This window comes from Prionailurus bengalensis, chromosome A3 (assembly GCF_016509475.1).
Source record: "Prionailurus bengalensis isolate Pbe53 chromosome A3, Fcat_Pben_1.1_paternal_pri, whole genome shotgun sequence".
NCBI lineage: Eukaryota > Metazoa > Chordata > Mammalia > Carnivora > Felidae > Prionailurus > Prionailurus bengalensis.
In genome coordinates this window covers 93,489,786-93,513,428 of record NC_057354.1, presented here as the reverse complement: position 1 = coordinate 93,513,428, position 23,643 = coordinate 93,489,786, and the positions used below count along the sequence as shown (strand labels likewise).

Sequence of the window (23,643 nt, the reverse complement as noted above, 5' to 3'; positions counted from 1 at the left end):
TCAAGAAAGTAATGATCCAGACTGTTTAATAAGATGTGCAAAATTGCATAGTGTATTTAATGATCAAAAGTTGGGAATTTAAAAATTAGATCTAAAAATTTTAAGTAACTATCTTTAAAAGTGATCTCATATTTTTCCCTTAAGATTGCTTCTCTCTGTGACTTGCTTAAAAAATATAAATAAATAAACTGACAGCAATAACAACAAAAAAGCTCAAATGATTTCTACTGAAAAAAGATAATAAATCTGTGATCTGTGCAAAGAAAAAAAAAGGCCCAGGGAACTTTTAAAAACTGCTAATTGGGTAATATTTAGCCAGTATTTTACTTATTAGTTAATATCACTGAATGGAATCCTTGGCATAACCCTTTCATAATATATATATATTATTGGAGAGAAAAAAAAAAGTGATCCTGTGCCTTTAATTTCCCTTTCTGAGAGAGGGAAGGCTGCACACCACTGACAGGCTCACTTGTTCCCGTCTTTAATGTGCAATCTGTTTTCTCCAGCGGAGGGCACTCAGTGTATCACAAACTCAAGCATTAGCACCAACAAGCTCTGAGCATCATCAGTCTCTGGAAAGCCTTCTGAATTAGACAAGGGCTGCCTCTCAGCACAGCTACAAAACACTTTAAACCTGACCAGCTAAATGGATAAACCTAGCCTGCATAGCTTTTAAACTGGGGTCTCATACAGCACAGGAGGCCTACTTGCTTCAAGAACTGAAAATCCAGAGGATGAATTGCTTTATCTGGGAATGGCAAAAGCCAGCACAATAAGGAATGCCAGGTATTCTGAAGATTTTCTTTTTTTTTTCCTTTTTTTTTTTTTCACCTCTCTTTTTACAGAGAAGTTGGTTACCTTCGAAATGGGCTGTAGCTTTTTTGCACAGATTGCCAATTACTGCTGATGGGTCTCTGGTGAATTACACAATGGTCCTCAGAGCTTAGAGGCCCTCCCCCTCCCCCCCCCCACGGGCTTCCTTTTCCCTGCCCCCCCCCCCCAATCCCACCCCATGCTGATTTTTTTTTCATATATGTATATATATTTTTTGCCTGTCCTCTCGGGGGAAGTTTGTATGGGGCTACTAGCTCACATGCGGGATCAGAATGGTGTGAATGACAGCCGCACTGTGTCATGAAGGTGGTGGTGGTTTCAGCACGAGAGACCAAATAAGAAGAAAGCTGAGAGAGGGGGGAACCGTTTTTGGATGACAAAGGATGGGTAAGTGAACTTTTGTTGTTTCCTTCTTAGCAAAGCTGATCCTCTTGGCTTCCTATTCTCAGTCGTGGCATTAGCTGATAAAAGACGGGGAAACAGGCAAAAAGCAGCAGCCTCTGAGTTTGCCAGTTGACTCAGTATAGTTGCTATTATATTTTTAGATCATTTTCCTTTTAGTAGTTTTTTCTTTTTAAATCTGTAAATGCATAACACGGACTCAAACAGACTCTAGAGAAATATCTTTAAGACTGTCTCTTCTGTATGCGTTTCTACAGCTTGGGAATTGAGCCTGAGATAAATATTGTGTTTGCTTCTATTTCTTGATAATATTAACCACGCTTGTATTTCTGGTCGCGGTCAGGAAGAATGTTAACACTTTACTGTGTGTGTGTAGGGGTGGGGTCGTTACTTTATCAGAGGTCGCTCAAGGGTTTGTTTTATCTTTGAAGCTGTATCCTAAACACAGCTTCCAAATTTCCAGCAGTCATTTGCCAGTCTTATTTTTTCAAGTGTGACTGGCTTTTTTCCCCCCTTTCCCCTGTCTGGAAGAGCTGGAATGTATTTCAATGAGATTGTAACTGGCAAAAGGACAGAGAGCAAGATCGGGTTTCAAATTAAAACAAAACAAAACAAAACAAAAACCTGGTTGAGTGAAGGAAGGAGAGCTTTTTAATTAGAGGTTTGGCTGATTGCCTCTTGCTTAAAATATGAATATTTAAGATAAATAAAGAAACTGCAGCACATAGGGTTCCCCCCCCCCTTACCGCTAAGAAATAATAAATCTACTGTTGACAGAGGAAAGAAGTCCCTTAACATGCTATGACTTGGAAATGCAGCACAAGTGCCAATACATTGCAACTTTGCAGGTTTTTGGAAGTTAATGGAGGTAGGGGAGGAAAAAAAAAGTCTGAGAAATTTGAGCAGGTCGGTTTGGAAATGGGGGGTAGTAGTCTATTGCTTCTCTTCTTGTTTTTTCCCCAAATTTGCAAAAGCAACTATGTTAAAAATAACAGCAAAACTAATACTACACAAAATTATTTTTCATTTTATGCAAATATTTAATAAGAATTTGATAATCTTAACTTTGACATGTTCTGTGTTATCAGTAGTTAGGGCTCTGGGCTGATGTATCTATTGCTGGGCAAGAGAGCCACAGTAGGCAGGTCCTCCTGAATGCTGAGAGCATATATGCTTATTAACACGTTGAGAGTACCTCACACTGTTAATAGTCTTCATACCATGCTTCACTGGTTGCCCATACTAGTCCCAATGCCAGTTGTTCAGAGCTCATGTATTGTTATTCCATTATGCAATAAGGATACAGTTTCAGGCAGGGCAAACTTGGGTTACCTTGACAGCTTACTGAACCTCTTTTGTGAAATCAAAGTCTGTTTGCTCAACTAGGAAAGATGTCCAAGTACAGGGTTTTCTAAGTCACAGTTTTGCCATTACCGGAAGACTCGGTACTCTTCATTTTGGTGCTGATGTTCAACAGAATGACTACCCAAATGTTATTGTTATTAAAATGTTGGCGTTAAGTGATAAGACAGGCTGTGTGCTTTTCAGTGTTGATGACTGTATGAACTCCTGAAACTCGGGAAAGATTTTCTTAGTTCCACGGCACTGTGGTGATTTGAAAATCAAGGAAGAAAGAAGGAAACCTGAATAGCAAACATGCAACACTGAAGAAAATAAGACTTCAGATGTTGAATACATTGTTCTTAAATCAACTGTCCCATGACTGCACTAGATGGAATGCCCCTGATATCGGTAAGCTGGCGGTGATTTATATTAATAGCTTTACAATGTGCATTTGTCTTCTTTTTAATATTGTAGGTTTCCGTTTAATTACGCAGCTGAGAGGCATGCGTGTGGTGCTAGTGCTACTTCCTACACTGCTGCTTGTTATGCTCACGGGGGCTCAGAGAGCTTGCCCAAAGAACTGCAGATGTGATGGCAAAATTGTATACTGTGAGTCTCATGCTTTCGCAGATATCCCTGAGAACATTTCTGGAGGGTCACAAGGCTTATCATTAAGGTTCAACAGCATTCAGAAACTCAAATCCAATCAGTTTGCTGGCCTTAACCAGCTTATATGGCTTTATCTTGACCATAATTACATTAGCTCAGTGGATGAAGATGCCTTTCAAGGGATCCGTAGACTGAAAGAATTAATTCTAAGCTCCAACAAAATTACCTATCTGCACAATAAAACATTTCACCCAGTTCCCAATCTCCGCAATCTGGATCTCTCCTACAATAAACTTCAGACATTGCAATCGGAACAATTTAAAGGTCTTCGGAAACTCATCATTTTGCACTTGAGATCTAACTCATTAAAGACTGTGCCGATAAGAGTGTTTCAAGACTGTCGAAATCTTGACTTTCTGGATTTGGGTTATAATCGTCTTCGAAGCTTGTCCCGAAATGCTTTTGCTGGCCTCTTGAAGTTGAAGGAGCTCCACTTGGAGCACAATCAGTTTTCCAAGATCAATTTTGCTCATTTTCCACGTCTCTTCAATCTCCGCTCAATTTACTTACAGTGGAACAGGATTCGTTCCATTAGCCAAGGCTTGACATGGACTTGGAGTTCCTTACACAACTTGGATTTATCAGGGAATGACATCCAAGGAATTGAGCCGGGCACATTTAAATGTCTACCCAATTTGCAAAAATTGAATTTGGATTCCAACAAGCTTACCAACATCTCACAGGAAACTGTCAATGCGTGGATATCATTAATATCCATCACTTTGTCTGGAAATATGTGGGAATGCAGTCGGAGCATTTGTCCTCTATTTTATTGGCTTAAGAATTTCAAAGGAAATAAGGAAAGCACCATGATATGTGCAGGACCTAAGCATATCCAGGGGGAGAAGGTTAGTGATGCAGTGGAAACCTATAATATCTGCTCTGAAGTTCAGGTGGTCAACACAGAAAAATCACACCTGGTACCCCAAACACCCCAGAAGCCTCTGATTATCCCTAAACCTACATTTTCCAAATCTGACCCCACCCAGCCCACCCTTGAAACACCAAGCCCTTCCCCAGGGTTTCAGATTCCTGGCACAGAGCAAGAGTATGAGCATGTTTCCTTTCACAAAATTATTGCAGGGAGTGTGGCTCTGTTTCTCTCAGTGGCCATGATCCTCTTGGTAATCTATGTGTCTTGGAAACGCTACCCAGCCAGCATGAAACAACTTCAGCAACATTCTCTTATGAAGCGGCGGCGGAAAAAGACCAGAGAGTCTGAAAGACAAATGAATTCCCCTTTACAGGAGTATTATGTGGACTACAAGCCTACAAACTCTGAGACCATGGATATATCCGTTAATGGATCTGGGCCCTGCACATATACCATCTCTGGCTCCAGGGAATGCGAGGTATGAACCATGATCCTCCTAAAAGCATTTCTGCTGCGGGGAAGGAGAGGTAAATGTTTGAAGCCCTAGAGGTGTCTCTAATCACTAGAAAGATTAATGACCCTTTTGCTTTTGGGTTTTTGCTCAGTGTGAAAGGTTACTTAATTAAATTACAACCACCAGGAAATTGACTGTTTTCTTTATTTTTTTTTAAATGGTTGAAACTTGAAGGAAGTTCATTCAAGGATGAGATTAAGTTGGAATAAAGCACTATGTTAAAACATCTGTTTTTTTTTTTTTTTTTTAACAGTTTGTATACAGAGGTTGGACTTACAAACACACATACACACAAAACTTTTTCATTCTAAAATTAACGTCTGGTTCTTGTTGTTTGACTTCTGTAATGGAGTAAAGAAGGAGAGACCAGCTTAATTTAAAAACAAAGTGATTTTACCAAAATTCCAGGAGGTAATGAAGATTTAAACCAAAGAGCAATTTACCCAAGGGTTGGTTTTGTTGTAAATTTTTAGTTATAATTAAAGCATGCAACAGGGATCTCACAGGGATAACTTTCCGTGTTATTTGCCATTTAGTTATTATACCAGCATAGAGAATGTCAGAGGCCTACTGTGTAATTGTATTAGGCTTTTAAAGATGTTTTTCTTTCTTCTTTCCTTCCTTCCTGCCTTCCTTTTTTTTTTTTTTTTAAATTACTGGACATAGATCACTTTTCATAGGTTTTCTTAAGTGCTGGCTATTTGTATGTAATCAGAATGAAACTTAAGTTCCATGTTTTGGCTATGTCCCTGGTAACTAAAATCAGGTCCTGATATTGTGGATGATTTAGCAATAATATAATGACAGGCATAACAGGGACTGTTTGTCAATGTTGCTGTCATCCCCAACAAAAATCATGTATATTCTTGTGAAACTTATCCAAAACTAAGTGATGCAAATATTTACAAATAAAAAGAGAGAGATTTGAGTTCTGGGTATTTTCCCTTATTGTAACATTAGCTTCAAATGAAGGCATTCCATGTTACCTTATTTTCATTTTCATGAGATTGAAGTTTGGATCCAGTTTCTGATTATTTAATTTTAAAGATTACTTACAGTAACTTGCTTATGTATAGAAAATAGTCACAGGTTTCCAACTTGTTGATAAGTAGTACTGGATGCAAATTATTCTTTGCTTGGTAAAGTTGATCAAAAAGTACAAAGATCATGACTGCCAAGGCCTTGTTGCTGGAATAGAGTAGCAAAGAGAGAAAGTAAGTTCTGGCACAATGTTGTCTTAATATCTAATTTTAGATGATTTGTTGTTCAAAGGAAAGTTTTAATGAGTATTTAATGAGTATTTTCCCCTTTTTATTACTAGTTATAACAGTTGGAACAAATAGTTTGCTCTATGATAATATATACCCAAAGTTTCCATAGTTCTAAAGGCAGATGCTGAGGGAAACGTTTTCAGACAAAGCACTGAGTTTGAAATATTCTCCAACTGAGTAGAATTTGGAATACTGAACTATTTTTCACAGAGTTCATTTTCTCCTTTTTGTGTATGATTGAAAATAAGAATAGTAATCCCAGTAAAACATCCCTGAAAGAAACCTGCCTAAACAATTAACCTTAAAAATTAAGGAGAATAAGATATTTTATATGAGTCCTAACAAGACTTGATGATTTTATTGCAGGCTGACATTTATACAGTGTACACGAATATTAGTAAAACAAGTTCATCCTCTTTTATTCTAGATTCTCTTTGTATTTTGAGATCCTCTTAAAGCATAGTAGTACAAAAGAGAAAGGAGAATCCAAGTCCATTCATTCATTTTCTCTGGACTTTTGTAGTAGAGAGGTGATTTTTATTTATTATAATCACCAAGAAAGAAGAAAGATTCTTAAAGAACTAGGACTTGAGTATAGTGATTTCTAAAGCTTTTCCTGAGTTCTTAAATTCCAGAGATTATTCTTTTAAAGACCCTTGACTTTACCATGATTAGAACGAAATAAAAACATGTTTTATTCCATAAAAACATGAGTGTTTCAAATCACATTTTGATACTATGTGTATTAGGTAGAGGGGAGTTTACGGTCATGAAATTGCAGTGGCACTGTTGGAGTTGAATGTGGTGTTAAGACATATTAAATAATGAAGTACATAATTAAGTGTTGTAATGAAGAAAGTTGAAGTGGCAACTCTGCTGAAGTAGATCAAACTCTCCGTGCCCTAAAACATGGGAAATGGTAGGTTATACATTTAAGACCATTAACTCACAGGGTCTAATGAAGCTGCATTTGAGTGAATATTAACCTGTTTTCCAACACAAACACATACAAACATTTCAGCCACCACTCCCCCCTTTTGACAGGATAGTCAGTCTACTACAGTTGTAGAAATAAGTTATAAGAAATGAGAACAGTTATAAGAAATGAGAAAAAGCAAATTCTTAGAAAGTGTGGTGAGAACCATAATTTCCCCTTATGTCTTTGTCACTATGGAGTAAAATTTCTCCTGTTTGAGAAAATTTCTCTACAGAATGAAGCCAAGAGAGAGGAGTGATTTGTCCAATTCTTTTAGGACTATAGAGGTGTGCCGAGTTATAGTCTGCTGTTGCTTTTATAAACCTCACATATCAATAGCTTAGAAAAATAAAGAATCAATATATTTACAATACAATTTTGTGAGGTAGTCTTTTTTTTAATTCAGAACACCAAACTCTACCCAATAAAGCCATAAATACTTACTAGAAAACTTAGCACTAAGTGCCTTGAAAACAAACTGCATTAAATTGAAACTTCCACTTATACACCTGTTATATTTAGTTATTGTGATCTAAATATAGTTCAAATATCCGTTTTGTCTATTTCTTTTAAGAAGAAAATAAAAATATTAAGATCTCTGATTAGAATGGTGTCTCTGAGTTAACATACAAATATAAAATATAGCATGCAGTTCAATAAGTGAATAACTTTGGCTCTATTCTTTATAAGTTTTAATTTTTGAAAAGTCCACGTGCACATTCTAGCTTAATACATTGAAGAAGGATATTATAATACCTTAGGCAGTAAAACTCTCTTATATCTATAAAAGAAGAATAGAGTAGATAGTAGTGAATAATTAATATGATATATGGCACAATTCTAATAGATACATACATCTCAATCATCATACTTTGAGTGGAGCAGTGTGCTTGGTTGAACTGAATCATTTAATTTGTCTCTCCTCAATATGTGCTCTGAAAGGAGTACTTCAAGCCAGAAGGATACAGCTTTGCCTGAAGCTTAGTAAGGTGTTATTAAAAGAGAAAATTGCAAATAGGTACTTTTGAAAATAGTTTGTAGTGCTTTGCATAGCTTTATCTCATTAAAAATATTACAAGAATTATGAAGGTACTTTATTTTGCATACCAAAATTTTACTTGATAATTATACAGAACAATTTTGAACACCTGTTTTTTTCTAGGATATGTTGTATTAACTGAAATTAGCAAGGACCTTTATAAAACTATTGTGAGTATGGGAGAAGAGAGAACACTTCAAGTTTGTCTTGTGAATTAAAAAAAAAAATGAAATTGGTAAAACCTTAACATGAATGAATAAATGAAAGCGGTCTCTAAAGAAATTCTCCATTCCAAGTATTTTAAAAGTTAACTAATTGAAATATAAAGTTTAATGATCCCATAATGCTAAGAGTGCTGCCATTAGGAAAATGAGACTATAGGTGACACTAGATATGTATTTTCCAGATATTTGATATTTTAGTTATAACTCTTCAAAATCAAGTAAAATATAATGGTTGCAATTGGGCTTACTTTATTTCTTTCACTGCTATGCAGTGGGTGGTATAGACCATTTCTAACAGTTTATATTTATTGAATATATTATGTCAGGTCCAAACTATTGATTTAGGAGGGATTATTAACTTCTTTCTATACTTTAGATATTGACATTTTAAAGATACTAAGTAAATTTATGAGAACTAAAAAGCATAATATGTTCAAAGAGGATTTCTAAGTGATGGAAGTCCAATATCCTTGAGTTTAATTTACACCTTACCAATACAAAACTGTAGAAAATAAACTTCATTTGGGGGCTGACTCCCACTGTGCTATGTCAGAATGTTATAATTGAAACTTTGTAAAGCTACTTAAATTATATCAATGTGTGTATGTGTGTGTGTGTGTGTATGTGTTTGTATATATGCATGTGTATGTGTTCATGTACAGAGAGACAGAATATTTCCATTAAAATTCTTCTGTATTTTGGACATTTGAAAGAAACTTGGGTTCTAGTTATCAGAATTTGTTAGGAACATACTTCTTAAGGTAAATGTTTAAAACTCTCTAAAATTGTAGGTATCTCCTGTCTAGATACTGTCTTTCTTAATGTTCTCTTTCTTTCAAAAAGAATTTAAACTACACATTGCCGTTTTTGGTGTGACTTTGGGCTTGTCACTAGTTTCTCTGTGACCCATCACTAAATGAGTATATGCGATGAGCACAATATATCCCAATTCAAAGCTTTGCTCAGGCTAGTAAACTTTGTAAACTCTGTGGGCATTCCCAGGACTGCAAAAGCCAGATGGGATCTAGAGGAAAAGTGAGCTATTGGTATTCATTGTCAATGAGAAATGAAAGAAATTTTGAGTTAAAAAAAAAAACAAAAAAACAAATGGCATGCTCAGGTGAGGAACATTATAATTTCCTTTATGCTTGAGGAGAACATATGTAACACACACGCATGGGTACACATAACATGCATGCAAGCACACACGCAGATTTATGTATCTTTCAAATTCTGGCAAGTAACTGGTTATTTTGAAAGCATTTAAATATGACTGTTTATTAAAAATATCTGTTGTCTGAATTTGATTCAATTAAAATCAATGTGAAAAGAGTTTTTAGTAGAATCTGCAAATGGCAATGGTGAGGAATGACAGCTTCCAAAAATGCCTGACATGATTAATTTAGGAGAGATTTTAAACTGAGGATAAAGGGTCCAATTACCTTTTTTAGAATAAGTTTTTATTAGCACCTCATGGACAAAGTTTTAATAAGATTCCAAGCTGAAAACGTCTGACTGTGGTCTTAGGAATGTACATCTTTTGAGACACCTCAGTAATATTCATATGATTTCAGAGTTTTTCTTCTTGGGATTTTTTTAATATTGTATAAAATCTAGTCATCCTAGTTCTCAGGAATTACATTTATAGATAACTTTATGCATTGGAAGTTGCTTGGTAATATTAGCATTGAGGATGTGGTGACTCATCAAAATTTTCAGGTCTCTAGAGTTTCCTGAATCAGTAAATCAAAGTGGTACACTGGCAACCTGTATATCATCAGACACTGGGAGTTTTGAAAAATTGGTGTGTCTTTGGAGCAGTGAAGAGCATGAAAGTGACGTTAAATATATTTTAAAAATTAAAATTGCTTTTTATAGTACCGAAAGAAGCATCATCCGTGAGGTCAATTTAATAAAATCTCAATATTCTTAAAATGAAAGAGAAATTATGAGGGTATTTTTCTTAGGCACTCCATAAGCCATTAAAAATTTAACTGTACATTAAGGAAAGTTGCGAAGCACACAATTTCCTGTGGCATCAAAATCACTGGCTTTTAAATAAACTGCTTCAAGTATGTTTGAAACTCCTCAATATATGCAAAGGCTATGATTCATACTCCTGCTAAATAGTTCAGAAAATAGTGCTTTCATTGTTAAGAGAAATTAAGGTTTAAACAAATGTAGATGTGGGAAAATTGTTTTTTAAGAGTAAGATGTTTGACTTATGTCAGATATTATATAATACTTGTAAACCTAAGGTTTGGGAATGGAAGGACAGCAAAGCTTGTATGCATTAATAAAAGGTTAAGGTCATCATGAAAATATTTTTTAAAAATCAGAAAAAAATCATGTCCAAAAATTATTAATAAGTTTAACTGAGAGGGAAACATTGAACAAAGATTAATGCCTGGGTATCATATGAGTAGTAAATACATGCATACTAAATACGATTATGATATTAAGCATTATTGTTTGTACATGGAAGTGAGACTTTTATATTTAATATTATATAAATGGTATTCTTACATATAAGTACAAAAGTAACCTTGAAATAAAAGTGTATTTAAATAACCATTGAAATTAAACACCCACATATTTCATATAAATATTTCTAAAATGCTAAAATGTATATTGCAGATATTAAAGTAATATATATTACACCTTTTAATAAACCCTGTTCTTTACTGACTTGTCCAATTCACATGAATTGCCTCAAAAGTAAATATTTGGGGGATATTAAAAAATGTAAAGACATTGAGATAATTTTGTGTCTTCTGTCACTGTCTCAATTTTAGCATGATTGTTTTCTGAATTTTGGAATGTCCATACCACCATCTCTTGGAAAGTTCTCTTCTTTACTTCAGTTTTTTATATGTTTACTCAATTCTCAGACCTCAGAAGGGTACAGATAGAATCATTAAACCTAGCAAGAATGGCCATCTTTTTTTTTTCTTTAATGATTTTTTAACGTAAATTCTTCTAGTAGAAGGAAATAAGGCACATTAAACATTTTTATCACATTGGTTTTGAAGGAAATATTTAAGATAAATGCAGTAACTATAATATTCAAACAAAATTTCATTTATAATTGTCATTTTTACTTACTATTCCAGTGGTTGAAATCTTCAAATCTTATTGAGTTTAAAACTTAAAAAAAAAAACTTTATAGTATATATAAATATTCAAAGCAGACAAGCTACAGTGATTATAGATTTGTTTAAGAAAACTCACTCTTTTTTAGGATCTCATAAGCAAATAGGTCCTTCTAAAAAGGAATGTGCAGGGTTATGAATTTATTCCGTTTTCGGATCATTTTCAAGGTTAATGCAAAACTTTATAGACACTAATTTTGGAGTAGCAAATGATATAGACAGAGGAAAAATAATTGAAATTATTCTATTTTAGAAATTCAATAATCTATTTAATTCATATTCACGGTATATTTTCATTTTAAGGATAACAATTTTGTTTTGCTATCTTTAAATATCAGATAAGGCATTGAAATTACACTGGTTATTAAGACAAATAAGAAACAGTATTTGAATTTAAATTCTGTGCTTGTTTTTAATTCCTCCCTCGTCCCTCAAGTCACATTTACTGAAACATATGTTCTTTCATTTTTTCCTAGTGATCTAATTATTTGTGGGGGGTGAGAATTATAAAAAGTTGATTTCTTGTGTCCTTTAAGTAACTCTTATTAAATACATTTATGTTCACATGAAGCCCTGAAAATATTGCTTGTCTGTTTCAGCATAAATTTAATTATGATGCATTACACTATTAAGTTTTTGGTATTTACAATTTTAAATTGACACCAACATTGTTGTATGTTTCTAATAAGACTTAAAAAAGAAAGAAATAGAAATTAATTGTGTCTGAGTCTTTTTTAGTATGATCTCCACAGATGAAAAATTGTTATTTTCTTCTGTGTTTATAGGTCTGTAAAAGTGATAGCAGAAAGGTCAGCCTTCAAGTACTTTAGGTTGATGGTCAAACCATAGTATGAACCAAAATTGCATTGGTCCAGTGGTTAGATCAAAGGGTGAAAAAAAGGCCTGAGAGACTTGAAACTCACTCACTTTACTTCTGTAATATTGGACAAGTAAATATGTATCTGACCTTTCTGTGATATAATTTTTCCATCTATTGAACTGGGATAATAACTTTCCAACTAACTTGTTGAAATGATTAATGAGCTACTATTCAAAAACCACTCTGAACTCCTCCATAAAAAGCTTCAGTGTAAATATAAATGATTATTAGCCATAAGCCCTACTGTCTACTGAAAAATGCAAAATACATTGTAGCTGTATTATTTTCATTGTTATTATTAGTTATAATGATGGTTATAATACTCCCTGATGTAGAAACAAGTGTTGTGGTTACATTTTTACTAAAGTGAATAATAAACCTGACCTTTCAGTCCCTTGTCTGAGCTGTAATTTAGTTTGGGTACCAGACACGCTAATATATAAATAATACCTCAGGATTTGTAAAATACTCCCTTGGCTGAACGTTTTATTCATGTTTCAAAGACAGTAGCACTTATACTTCTTTTATTAGTATTAACTCTAAGGAAGAAATGGGTTATAGAAACAACTTACAAATTTCCATTCTGATCGAGTTTACCCTTCAGTTCATTTTCTTAATAAGTGGAGGCAGTTTTCATTTCTCCAAATTGTTTATGAATAACAAGTTAATATGTATTTTTAAAAACTGGTATTTCTCTAGCAAAAATATAATATTTAATGCTCTGATGTGTATAAGTATTTATTTTGGTTGAGGATAATATGAGCTCTTATTTTTGCATAAATAGATTCTTACATCCTATTTTTGTCCCCATCCTTGTAATATATTTTAATGTGAAGTATATTTATATTTTAAGTTTCCCCATGGAATACCTCCTGTGATAATGTTGTATGCTGTGAAATAGAGGGCACTACTAGTACAGGTCCTTAACAACAAAAAAAATACCCTACAGACAAAAGAAAAAAAATTATCTTTTCTGGAGAAGACGATAAGTTATTTTCCTTGTGATTGCAAAGGCAGTATTATTTCAAAATGAGGATTCTTCCAGTCATTAAGTGTCTCTTCCAATGATGTATTCTGGAACTAGGCACATAACTATAGAATGGGGCCATGGACCCACTGGACCTACTAGACCCACTATGAAATGGACCTGAGCTAAAATTCCATCGATCACCATGAGCCCCTAATCTAACTCTGGGACCACAGTGATGTTTAGGGGATGCAGGAATTAGTGTCACTTCCAAGTCAATGTCCAGTAAGCCCCCAAACCTGATTATATCACTTAACCCAATGCACACTTTGGTAAATAGCTATATGTCCCTTTGGGAAAGGATGGAAAAAAGATTAAGAGTATACATTTGACACTGTAGCTCTGTCTTTTCCTCAGTGGGATCTGACCTTTCATTCAAATGTTTCTTGGTCTTAAATTGACTCAAGTCTGGGAATTGATTATGGTGCCCTGACACTCTATTTTGGTGATTCATGGTATACTTCTGTTCACTTGACCTAGATCTGGCCTACTTATACAGATCAAGTAAGAATTAGTACTCATGTACTTTTTTCCTAGGGACACCATGATCAAAAAGACCACACCATGGGTCTCTTGAGTCAAATTATTTGATTGCTGCTTTGACTTTACTGTCTCTTACGGTAACTACGTCTATCTTGTCTTTGGCAATTAAGTGCTGACAGGCCCATACCACCTGGGGATTGCATCTTTCCCATTGAAATAGGAATGCCAGTTATATGGTAGCTATTCCCACTGTGATTTTGACCTGCAGCAAAGAGTGACCAGAGAGTCATTAGCCCTGACCTTACTCTTCCCAAACTTCCCTCCCCAGTTGCCAGGTAGTCTAGAGAACTCTGACCAGATTTTTTTATTGTTTTTATTTTTGAGCATCACTGCTTAGATGCCAATCTTGAAAACTGAAAGATGAAAGAATGCTATCATAAATATAAATTTTTAATATTTTACAAATATTAATCTCTCTTGACTTTCTGTCCACTCATGGTCTGTGTTTTCTCAAATGACTGGATGATAAGAAATTAGTTTAAATCAGTATTCCAACTTTATGCTCCTTTAATTTTGGCATACCATCTTTCTTGAAAATGTATATACAACTCTCCACCAAAACATGAAGATTGTCAAAGATCATGGCCTAGATAGACAATACTATCCATTCTCTTTCACATTGCATTTCGTACTGAAAATTTATTGGAACATGGTGACTAATTACATGTGCAAATATATTATGTAATCAATGCTCTCTCAGAATATTTCTATTTTATAGATACCAATTATTAGATAAATATTGCTTTGAAATATGAACAGGTACAGTTTTGTACACCTGATGTATTTTATTTATTTTCCATTATTTTCTAGTTATACATGAATGCTTCTTTAGAAAATGTTGAAAACAGGTTATTTACAAAAATAAAACAGTTGTCAACAATTTTCACTATGCAGTGATAACACTAAAAATTTTGCTATTTCACTTCTATTATGTGCACAGGTAATGTATGTGAGAGTTCATAAAGTTAATTTGTTATTGAAAACTATGTATAGATATATGTTACTTTAAAGTTCAGATTTTGTGATGGATAGAATCACTTTTAAAAATACTGTATTTTGAAACTCATTTACTTACACCTTCTTTTTTGTTGGACATTTATGCTGAGTCGTTTCACTGTTAGGATAGTTCTTCAGTGACCTCTTCCTTTAGGTAAATTCCTTGAAGAGAAAATACATAGCCAAAAGAATGAAAACTTTAAACTCCTTAATTCATCCTACTACACTATTCCCTCAAAAAATATACCTATTTGTGTTAACACATCCATTGTATAAGATTTAACATTTTCCCTACATATACACCAACATTATTTATTATCTTTTATTAAACAAATTGACACATTATATTTTGGTGTTTAATATTTACATTTTTAACTTAGTGCATTAGGATTTTTTTTGTGTGCAGTATTGTGTTATTGGATTTCTTATTTTGAAATAGGATGTATGAATAGTCCATGAGGTCAACAGTAGTTTTCATTATGTTCTCTTACATTGCTTTTATTTTTAGAAAGGCCTTTCCCATCCTTTATGTAGGTAAATATTCACTATGTTTTGATCATTTCCTCTGTAGGTATATTTTTATATTTAATTCTTTAATCTACCTAAAATATCTATTAGAATATAATGTGAAATATAGTCTGAACTTGTTTTTTCCTCATTAAAGAATTATGATTTTGTCACTGTGTTTCACATCACATTAATGTAAAACTATATATTCATGTCTGGTTTCTAGATTTTGCCATGGATCTATTCTCTATTCTTGTATCAAAAACATATTTTTACCTTAATATGGTTTTAAGATACATTTTAGATTATAAAGGTGTCTTCTTCTAAATTCCATATAGATTTTTAAAAACTGTCTTGGTTATTTCTTGCTATTTTCATTTGAAATAAAATTTTGCATGTGTCTCTTCCTCCTTCTCCCTCTTTTTAATCTTCTCCTTCTGGAACACACACACACACACACACACACACACACACACACACACACACACATGCATGCACATGTGCACACGCACACACACACAGTATTTTGACTGTCATTATGTGGATCTATGAATCAAATTGGAAATAATTGAAATCTCTACACTTGTCAAAGGAAATGTTATGGATAGCATAAAAATGGCATAGAACTCAATTTGCATTACCTGTCTTTTGTGTCCCCAATAATGATGAGTTGATTTGCTTTATTTTAAATTTCTAATGCATATATAAGATCCTAAGTGTATAGATGCATAAAAATTATTATCAACATATTTACAAAATCAATTAATTTCAGGAGACTAAGTTGATTTCTTTTTGAAATTTCTAGTTCAAAAATAAGTTTATAAAATACAAAATTGTTAATTTTCTCATAGTTAACATTTCTTTGTTTTCTATTTGTATTGACTAAATCTTCTAGAATAATATCAAACAATTACAGTGATTTTAAGCAATATTTTTGTTCCTTATTTTGATGGGACTGCCTTTTCTGTTTTTGTCCATTTTATCAACTCTATATTCATTCACTTGTCTATTCTACAAAAATGTATTGTTTACTTTCACTAGTAGGCGTTAATACTGGGCTCAGTGCTTGTGTTTACAATAGCAGATGCAATACTTTGTTTTAGGTAAAAATTATTTATCACATCATTATACCTATAGTATCATTACAAAATACGTATTTATCAGGATGGACATTCAATTTTACTAAATGACTTTTTGGAATTGTGTTTTTTTTTCTCTTTGTACGGCATATCTTTCCCTCTCACTTTTATTGATTTTATGAATTATATTTTATTTCCTACTTTAAAATGTTATTTACATTTCTGGAATTAATTATGGTAGTTTTTTTCATAACATTCTTCTTAGATCACCTCTGATTGAATTTACTTTTATTTTCTTTGCAATTTTTAAATTTCTCTTAATTAGGGAGGAGGGCCAATATTCTCTCTTTATCAAAAGTTGAGTTATATTTATTAATATATTTTTTCTAGCTCTGAGATGGTTAAAATAATACAGGTATTATCTCTTCCTTGAAACTTGAAAAATAGCCAATGAAAACCCCTTTGTATTGTCCCTTTGTGGATATAATAATGAGAAAACATTATACATTTTACTCAGATTTGTTCACCTTTTGCTGTCCTTGAATCAGAATGTTGAATTACAGTTTCCTAGAAAAATACTAATATCATTAAAAATTTAACATATATAATGATTTTTATTTTATGTAATAATTTTTTAGGCTTAGGCAACTTCTCTAGTCATGTATTTTTTCCTTCAGTCTCTGTGGACCACTGTACTAGAAATTGTAAACGAGGCAGGTGAGTTTTTTCACTCTATACTCCTATAACCCAGAATCAAACCATTAGATCATTAGATACTAGATGCACTTTTTCCTTAAGAATGTCAATTCCTTAAAGATAAAACTTATTTAATCTGATTTTTATATATTCTGTTTATTTTTTTAATTGCTAAAGATTTTCAGCTTTATTAATAATTTTAAAAGAATTTGGAGGAGAATCACCTTCAAATTATAAGGAATTCTATTAGTGTTCCATTTTCTAAGGTATAACCTGACCTCTGAATGAATGCCTCCACCAGCACGCCCTAGCATCCTAAGTAATTTTACCTGATTGTTAAGGCCAAATTATTTCTTTATTCTAATCAGGGGTCAGAAAAATATTTCTGTAAAGGACCAGATAGTAAATATTTTAGGCTTTGTGGGCCTTATGCTCTCTGTCACAGCTACTTAACTCTGTCATTTTAGCATGAAAACAACCACAGAAAATATGTAAAGGAAGGTCACATCTGTGTTCCAATAAAACATTTTTTACAAAAACAGGCATCATGCTGGATTTAACTCATATTTTACAGTTCACTGACTCCTAATCTAGATCATGGCCATAGGTTTTTAAAGACACTGGGGTCTTACCCCTCAAAATAAACTGTGTAGAATTCCCTCCTTATGTGGTATCTTCCTCCTCTATTGCTCTTATTCCTCTTCACAGAAAATGTTTCTAAAAGACTCTACCCAACTCTGCCTTTCCTCATCATTTAGTTCTCCAACCTGTTATAATCTGTCATCAGAGCTGAAGCCATCAAAACAGCTCTTGCTAAGTTTGCCACTGACTTCATGAACACTAAATGTGATGACTGTTTTTCCTCGATATCTTAATGTTCAACACTTGGTCTTTTTTTTCTTCTTCAGATGTTCTCTTTGGAATTCTATGTGGGGCCATTCCTTTTCCATTTTATAATGTTCCTTTTTTATATCCTCTTTGTAAACTAAATATATTCCCTTATGGCTTCATCCTCACACTTTCTCCAATCCCCTGTGTTCATTCATTTTCTCCCTCTCCATCCTTCACTCTGTTTTTTTCTCTCTGAATGATCACATTCAGATATACAGCATATATTACCATTATTTTTACTAATAAAGTTATTTATTTATTGCTTGACCTCTTCTAAGTTCCCCACATGTATAAACATTTTCTACTTGACATCTGAATTCATATATATGATCCTGTAACCCATTTTCAAACCAAACCATGGTCTTTCCTTCCAAGCCAGTTTTTCTTTCAGTGGTCCTTGTCTTGTGAATGAAACTATCCATTTCTGCAAGTCAGAATCAAAGGAATCATACTTGACCCCATCCTCACCATTACACTCCATAAAAAATCCATCATGAAGTCCTGTTGATTTTGCTTTTTTTTAAAAATTTTTTTTAATGTTTATTTTTGAGACAGAGAGAGACAGAGCATGAATGGGGGAGGGGCAGAGAGAGAGGGAGACACAGAATCGGAAGCAGGCTCCAGGCTCTGAGCCATCAGCCCAGAGCCTGACGCAGGGCTCAAACTCACGAACCGTGAGATCGTGACCTGAGCTGAAGTCGGACGCTCAACTGACTGAGCCACCCAGGCGCCCCTGATTTTGCTTTTTAAGTATCTCTTGAGTGCCACCTTTCTTGTCCTGTTTAGTCTCTCTAAATGATCTGTTGCTCCATTGGATTTATTCTCTACACTGCACAGTGGTGTATCTTTTAAAATGAAAGCTGATCATGTCATCCTCTCCTTAATTTAAAGCAATTTAGTGGAGTCCTGTTCTTAAAATGAAAATGAAAACTCTTAACATGACCTTAAAAACACTGAAAGGCCCTGCCTTTACAGATTCTTCTCACATCACACTCCTCTTGCTTTCAACCGAAGGCCTCCACACTGCTCTATACTGGCCTCCTTTCTTTTCCCTTTTATTGGTCATGCTTTCTTCTTTGACAGCATCATTGTATAAACCCAGCCCTAAGTACTCCTCACTCAACTTCCTTAATTTTCATTCATCAATGCCTCAGGAAGCCACTGCTGAAATCCTTGTCAAACCTATAGTATTTTATTCTTGCTTATCACCACATATTTTTTGTTAGTGTTTTAATAATGACTTGGTTAATATCTTCCAATTCTGTCTATTCAAGGACAGATAATATATGACAATTTTTGTTTGATTTTATATCTTAGTGCCTCATCCCATGTCTTATATGTTTACTGAAATAATACTTACTGAAAGAATAAATGATGGAATTCCATCATTTTACATCTCTTAGTTATTTCCTAACTGTTAAAAATAATTAGATTCTCTTTGAAAAGTTTCTTCATAAATTTTTGTCTGAAAAATTAGTAAGCTTATTTCATGATTTGATATTTAAGACTGTGGATTAACTTTAGGATATAGATTTGATGTATGCTTTTTAATATACATTTTCCTTACTGACTTTCTTCATTAATATGTCATTCCAATATACAATTCATGTTCAATATGACAAAACATAAGGACGAAAATTAGAAAGAAACCTCCATATAACCCTTTTACCGTTTTCCTAAATATTTCTGTATTTTTGTTACACAAATAAAATTAATGAAGCAAATTGTTTATAATCTGTTATTTCTATTTGCTCTATTGTGAGCATATTTACACATAAATATTCATCTCCAGCATAATTTTAATTAGTGGATGATAATATATATTACTTTGCTGTACATGGGTTCTAGTTTTGTTTTGGTGGTTGTTTCAACATATTTGGAATAAATATGGCCACAGTTGTACTATGTCTATCTAAATATACTTAATTAAAAATTTATAATATTTTAAATTCATCTTCTCCACTTCAATACTTTAAAATTGGCAGTGATATTTTCCAATTTAGATCAAAAGGTATTTTGTTGTTCTTTTAATATCCATCACTTTATTAATGACATATATAATTTTTTACATTTGTTTGGCCTGTGTATAGTTTACTTTCTGTATTTTATGTTCATGTTCTTTGCCAATTCGTAATTTTATTGATTGAATTTAAATTAGTTGATTAATGCTTTAGCTTCTATAACATCACAGATGATTTTTCCAGAGCTTTTCATTTGTCTTTTAATTATTTTAGGTGGGAATTTTGACTGTATAATTAGAAAAATAATTTCATATATTTAAATTCTATATTTTATTTTTTGATTCTGCCTTTTTTGTATGGTGCAAAGGTTATCTCCAGAAAATATTAAATAAATAATCATTTTTGTTTTCCTCTAATAGTTACATGGTTTTATTTTTTGCATGCAAGTCATTAATTCAACTAACTTTTGTTATCAAAAATGTTACCACTTCCCCAAACTCATTTGTCATTTACTCACAGCTATGGAATGTTGTATTTGTTAATTTACAAAGCATTGAATACTTATAACACATATATTGTTTTATGCATATATGCTTATGTGTTATTTGCATGGATTATGTATTCACATATGTTTCCATATATACAAATATATATGAATACACTTGCTCTTGTGTTAAATTTTTTGTTTTCTTAATCCTTTTTCACACTGCTTAATTAATATAATGGGTTAAATTATGTTAAATTATTTATATTTAAAAATTTTTTGCTATCATTTTCATCCAGTTTCTAATTATAAAAGGCACTGTACACACACATACACACACACACACATGTGGTTCTTTCCACTATCTTGTTTTCTATTGCTTTTTATCCTCTCCAGAACCATAGTCTAGAAATAAATCATTGTTAACGCTTTGCTCTGTATTATTCTGGATACTTTCTGTGCATATATAAATGATTACATTTTTCTTCTCAATTAATATTATACTAGCTGTACTTATCTAAATACTGTTTGTATGCTTTTGGACTTTTTGTTTAATGTGACATATCTTGGACATTTCCCCATGACACCAAATAAAAATCTACCTCTTTGTTTTTAATTTTTTAAAATGATTCTTATTGGTAGACAAATGAGATGTTTGAGGATATGGAGATGAACTTTAGAATTATTATGTCAGTAGTCTAATAAAATTTCTTTGATACATTTATTGGAATTGTGTTTTTTTAAAAAATTATGTGGAGTGAATTAATATCTTTTAAATTCTGAATGTATAATCTTGGGATATGCTAAAACTCTAATTTCTATTTGTGAGTTAAGTGTACATTAAAATACTAAGATATTCTGCACACAGGAGAGTATTTCCATATATGTGGTAATTATTTTTGTTTCTAATAATATAATGAATGTTTATATTTTAATATTTTCTCCTATGTGTTTTGCTATCACCCATCTAAATGCAGATTTGTGTGTATATGCTGGGCAGATGTATTTTTTAATGTGCATATATAATCAGAAACAATTCAAAATATTCTGATTCTGTTTCAGTATATTTTCTTTGGTCTGATAAATAGGATATTCTTTATCCATTATCTCTCAACTTTGCCAGTTGTTAAACTTCACATGCTTCACTTTATTTTATTAGTCAATTTTTTAAAATGACGACCAGTTAAGAAGCCTCTGAGATTGCTCTGCAATGTTCTCCTCTCTCACCTTCACAAGTTTTGAGGAGGAAAAACATTATTGTGGATAATTTGGACCCACATCAGGAAACATTCAAAGTGGTTGAGAAGCGTTTATAGTTGATAATAAGGCTCTTCTGGGGGAAGAGGGTGCAGCAAAGTAGCCTGGCAGCACTTCTCCAATGAGTGTTCCTACTGTGGGGAGGTAGACTTAGACACGGTGCTCTGAGCAGTATCATTTTCTTCTGTAGTATTTTTTTTTTGTTAGGTTTCCTCTACCTCTTACTATTTTTTGAGAGACCAGGGAAGCCAAAATAAGCCTGTGAGTTTGGGGCAAAATGTTAGGAAGATGTTCTATTAAATTTGTTCTATGGGTTGCCCTTAAAGGAGCTTAGGCAGACTCCTATGCCTTCAAGAGCAAGAGAGTCAACTAACTGAGGTTATGTGAAACAACATGTATAAATAAAGCATTAGAAATTAATGGGACTATGGAAACCTACAGTTTGCAGAATATCTGTGGAAGCTTTCAGAATTTTAACACGTCTGGATAGCTGAAATAGATTTGGTCACATTTTTTTTTATCTTCTCTTTTTCCTTTTTTTTTTTTTTTTTTTGTTTTGGTTATCTAGTTAGTGATTGATTCTGAGCTTTAAAGGGTTGAAAGCAGTCTTTGTGATTTACATGTTGTCCACCCCAGTTTACCAAAGCTAGGATTAAGAACTAAAGCTATGGCAGAATTAGGCAACTGATGAAGCTTTTTTTGAATTCTTTATTCTCATCATGTCTTTACCTCTTTACATCTCAGAGACACAGTTAACATCTAGCATAGCTGGGCAGACTGAGGTAAGTGTGTAGAGAACCAGAACCAGGAAAATTTCCCTCAGTGTTGTATAAATTCTGAGGCAGCTCTACTTCACATGCACATATTTCCATTCACAAATTGAAACTCCTAATGTAGGAAATAATGTAGTGAAAAGTTTCTCAATGTCAGTACTATTGACATTTGAGGCCAGATAATTGGTGGTGGGGAGATGGGGTGTGTTCTGAGCATTGTGGGAAATATGACTGGCCTGTCTCCATTAGATACCAGCAGCAACCCCCATCTTCCAGTTGTGGCAACTGAAAATGTCTCCAGATACTGTCAAGTAACTTTCTGAGGGAGTGAGCAAAATCGATCATGATTGAGAACCACTGATTTGGTACAAATAATCTGTTCTTGGAGAGGTAAGGATTTCTGTAGCCTAGGAAGGTTCACTAGTGATCCTAAAACTTAAAGAGTTGGATGTCATATCTAGGGAGCAAGGGGTAATCTATGCAGAGTTTGGTTGTAATCTCAGTCTCACTTCAAAATTGAGGGCATGTTTGTGTATAGGGTTTTAATAAAGTGGTGTCAGGATTTTGCTGATGATAAGAGCGTTATGCTTTGCTTTATCGTGACTCTTAGCCAAGGTTAAAGTACAGACACGTTTCTTTAGGTAAAAATAGTCTAGCAAAGAAAGACCATACCACACAGTATGATTTAGAGAATTTTGCATGAGGAAAGGCAATGGTGGGTGAAGTTAGTACATTGTAGAAAAAAATGTGTAACTTCCCACAAAATTTCTGAGTAATTGGGTTTGGGAAACACAAATAGTACCCATCAGGCCCAAGGATATTTAATGATTTGTTAAGCATCAGTGAATTTAAGGCTATGGCTATATTTGTTTGTCTCTTACATGTATGGAGAGGGGGAAAAAAAAAAACTAGTAAAGTTCCTACACTCAGTTCAATGTTAGGAGATCTGCAAAGCAAGAATCAAGGGGGAACTGAAAAGCAAATAAAAGGTTTTGGACACACAAAATGAAAATGTATAGGAAGAAACTAGCCTCAGGAAGAACTTGAGGACTGACAGAGACATTTCTGTAATTTTCTGCAATCTTTCGGAAGATAGTTTCTCAGATGACTTGCTCTATTGGAGGAAGCAATTTTCACGGATGGTAGAGTTTCCTCCTATTATATGGGAGAGAGATGGTTAAACTCCTGATGAAAGATTTTTTCCAATTGAGTTATAGGCTCACAAGTAATGAAATCTGAACAAATGC

The 23,643-nt window shown here is 33.3% G+C and overlaps 1 protein-coding gene across 2 annotated transcripts in view; it reads left to right on the top strand.

The window, feature by feature from the left end:
• The first annotated feature begins 484 nt into the window (after positions 1-484).
• The window catches only part of LRRTM4 (leucine rich repeat transmembrane neuronal 4), a 711,554-nt gene continuing 688,395 nt past the window's right edge, over positions 485-23,643 (top strand). Inside the window, exons 1-3 of one of the 2 annotated variants that reach the window (XM_043603822.1) lie at positions 485-789; positions 1,074-1,224; positions 3,058-4,604. In XM_043603822.1, the coding sequence (XP_043459757.1) occupies positions 1,221-1,224; positions 3,058-4,604 (1,551 nt within the window). In that variant the 5' untranslated portion in view covers positions 485-789; positions 1,074-1,220. Of the gene's footprint in view, positions 1,225-3,057; positions 4,605-23,643 lie in introns of both variants that reach the window. The other variant, XM_043603821.1, reaches the window with a different exon arrangement.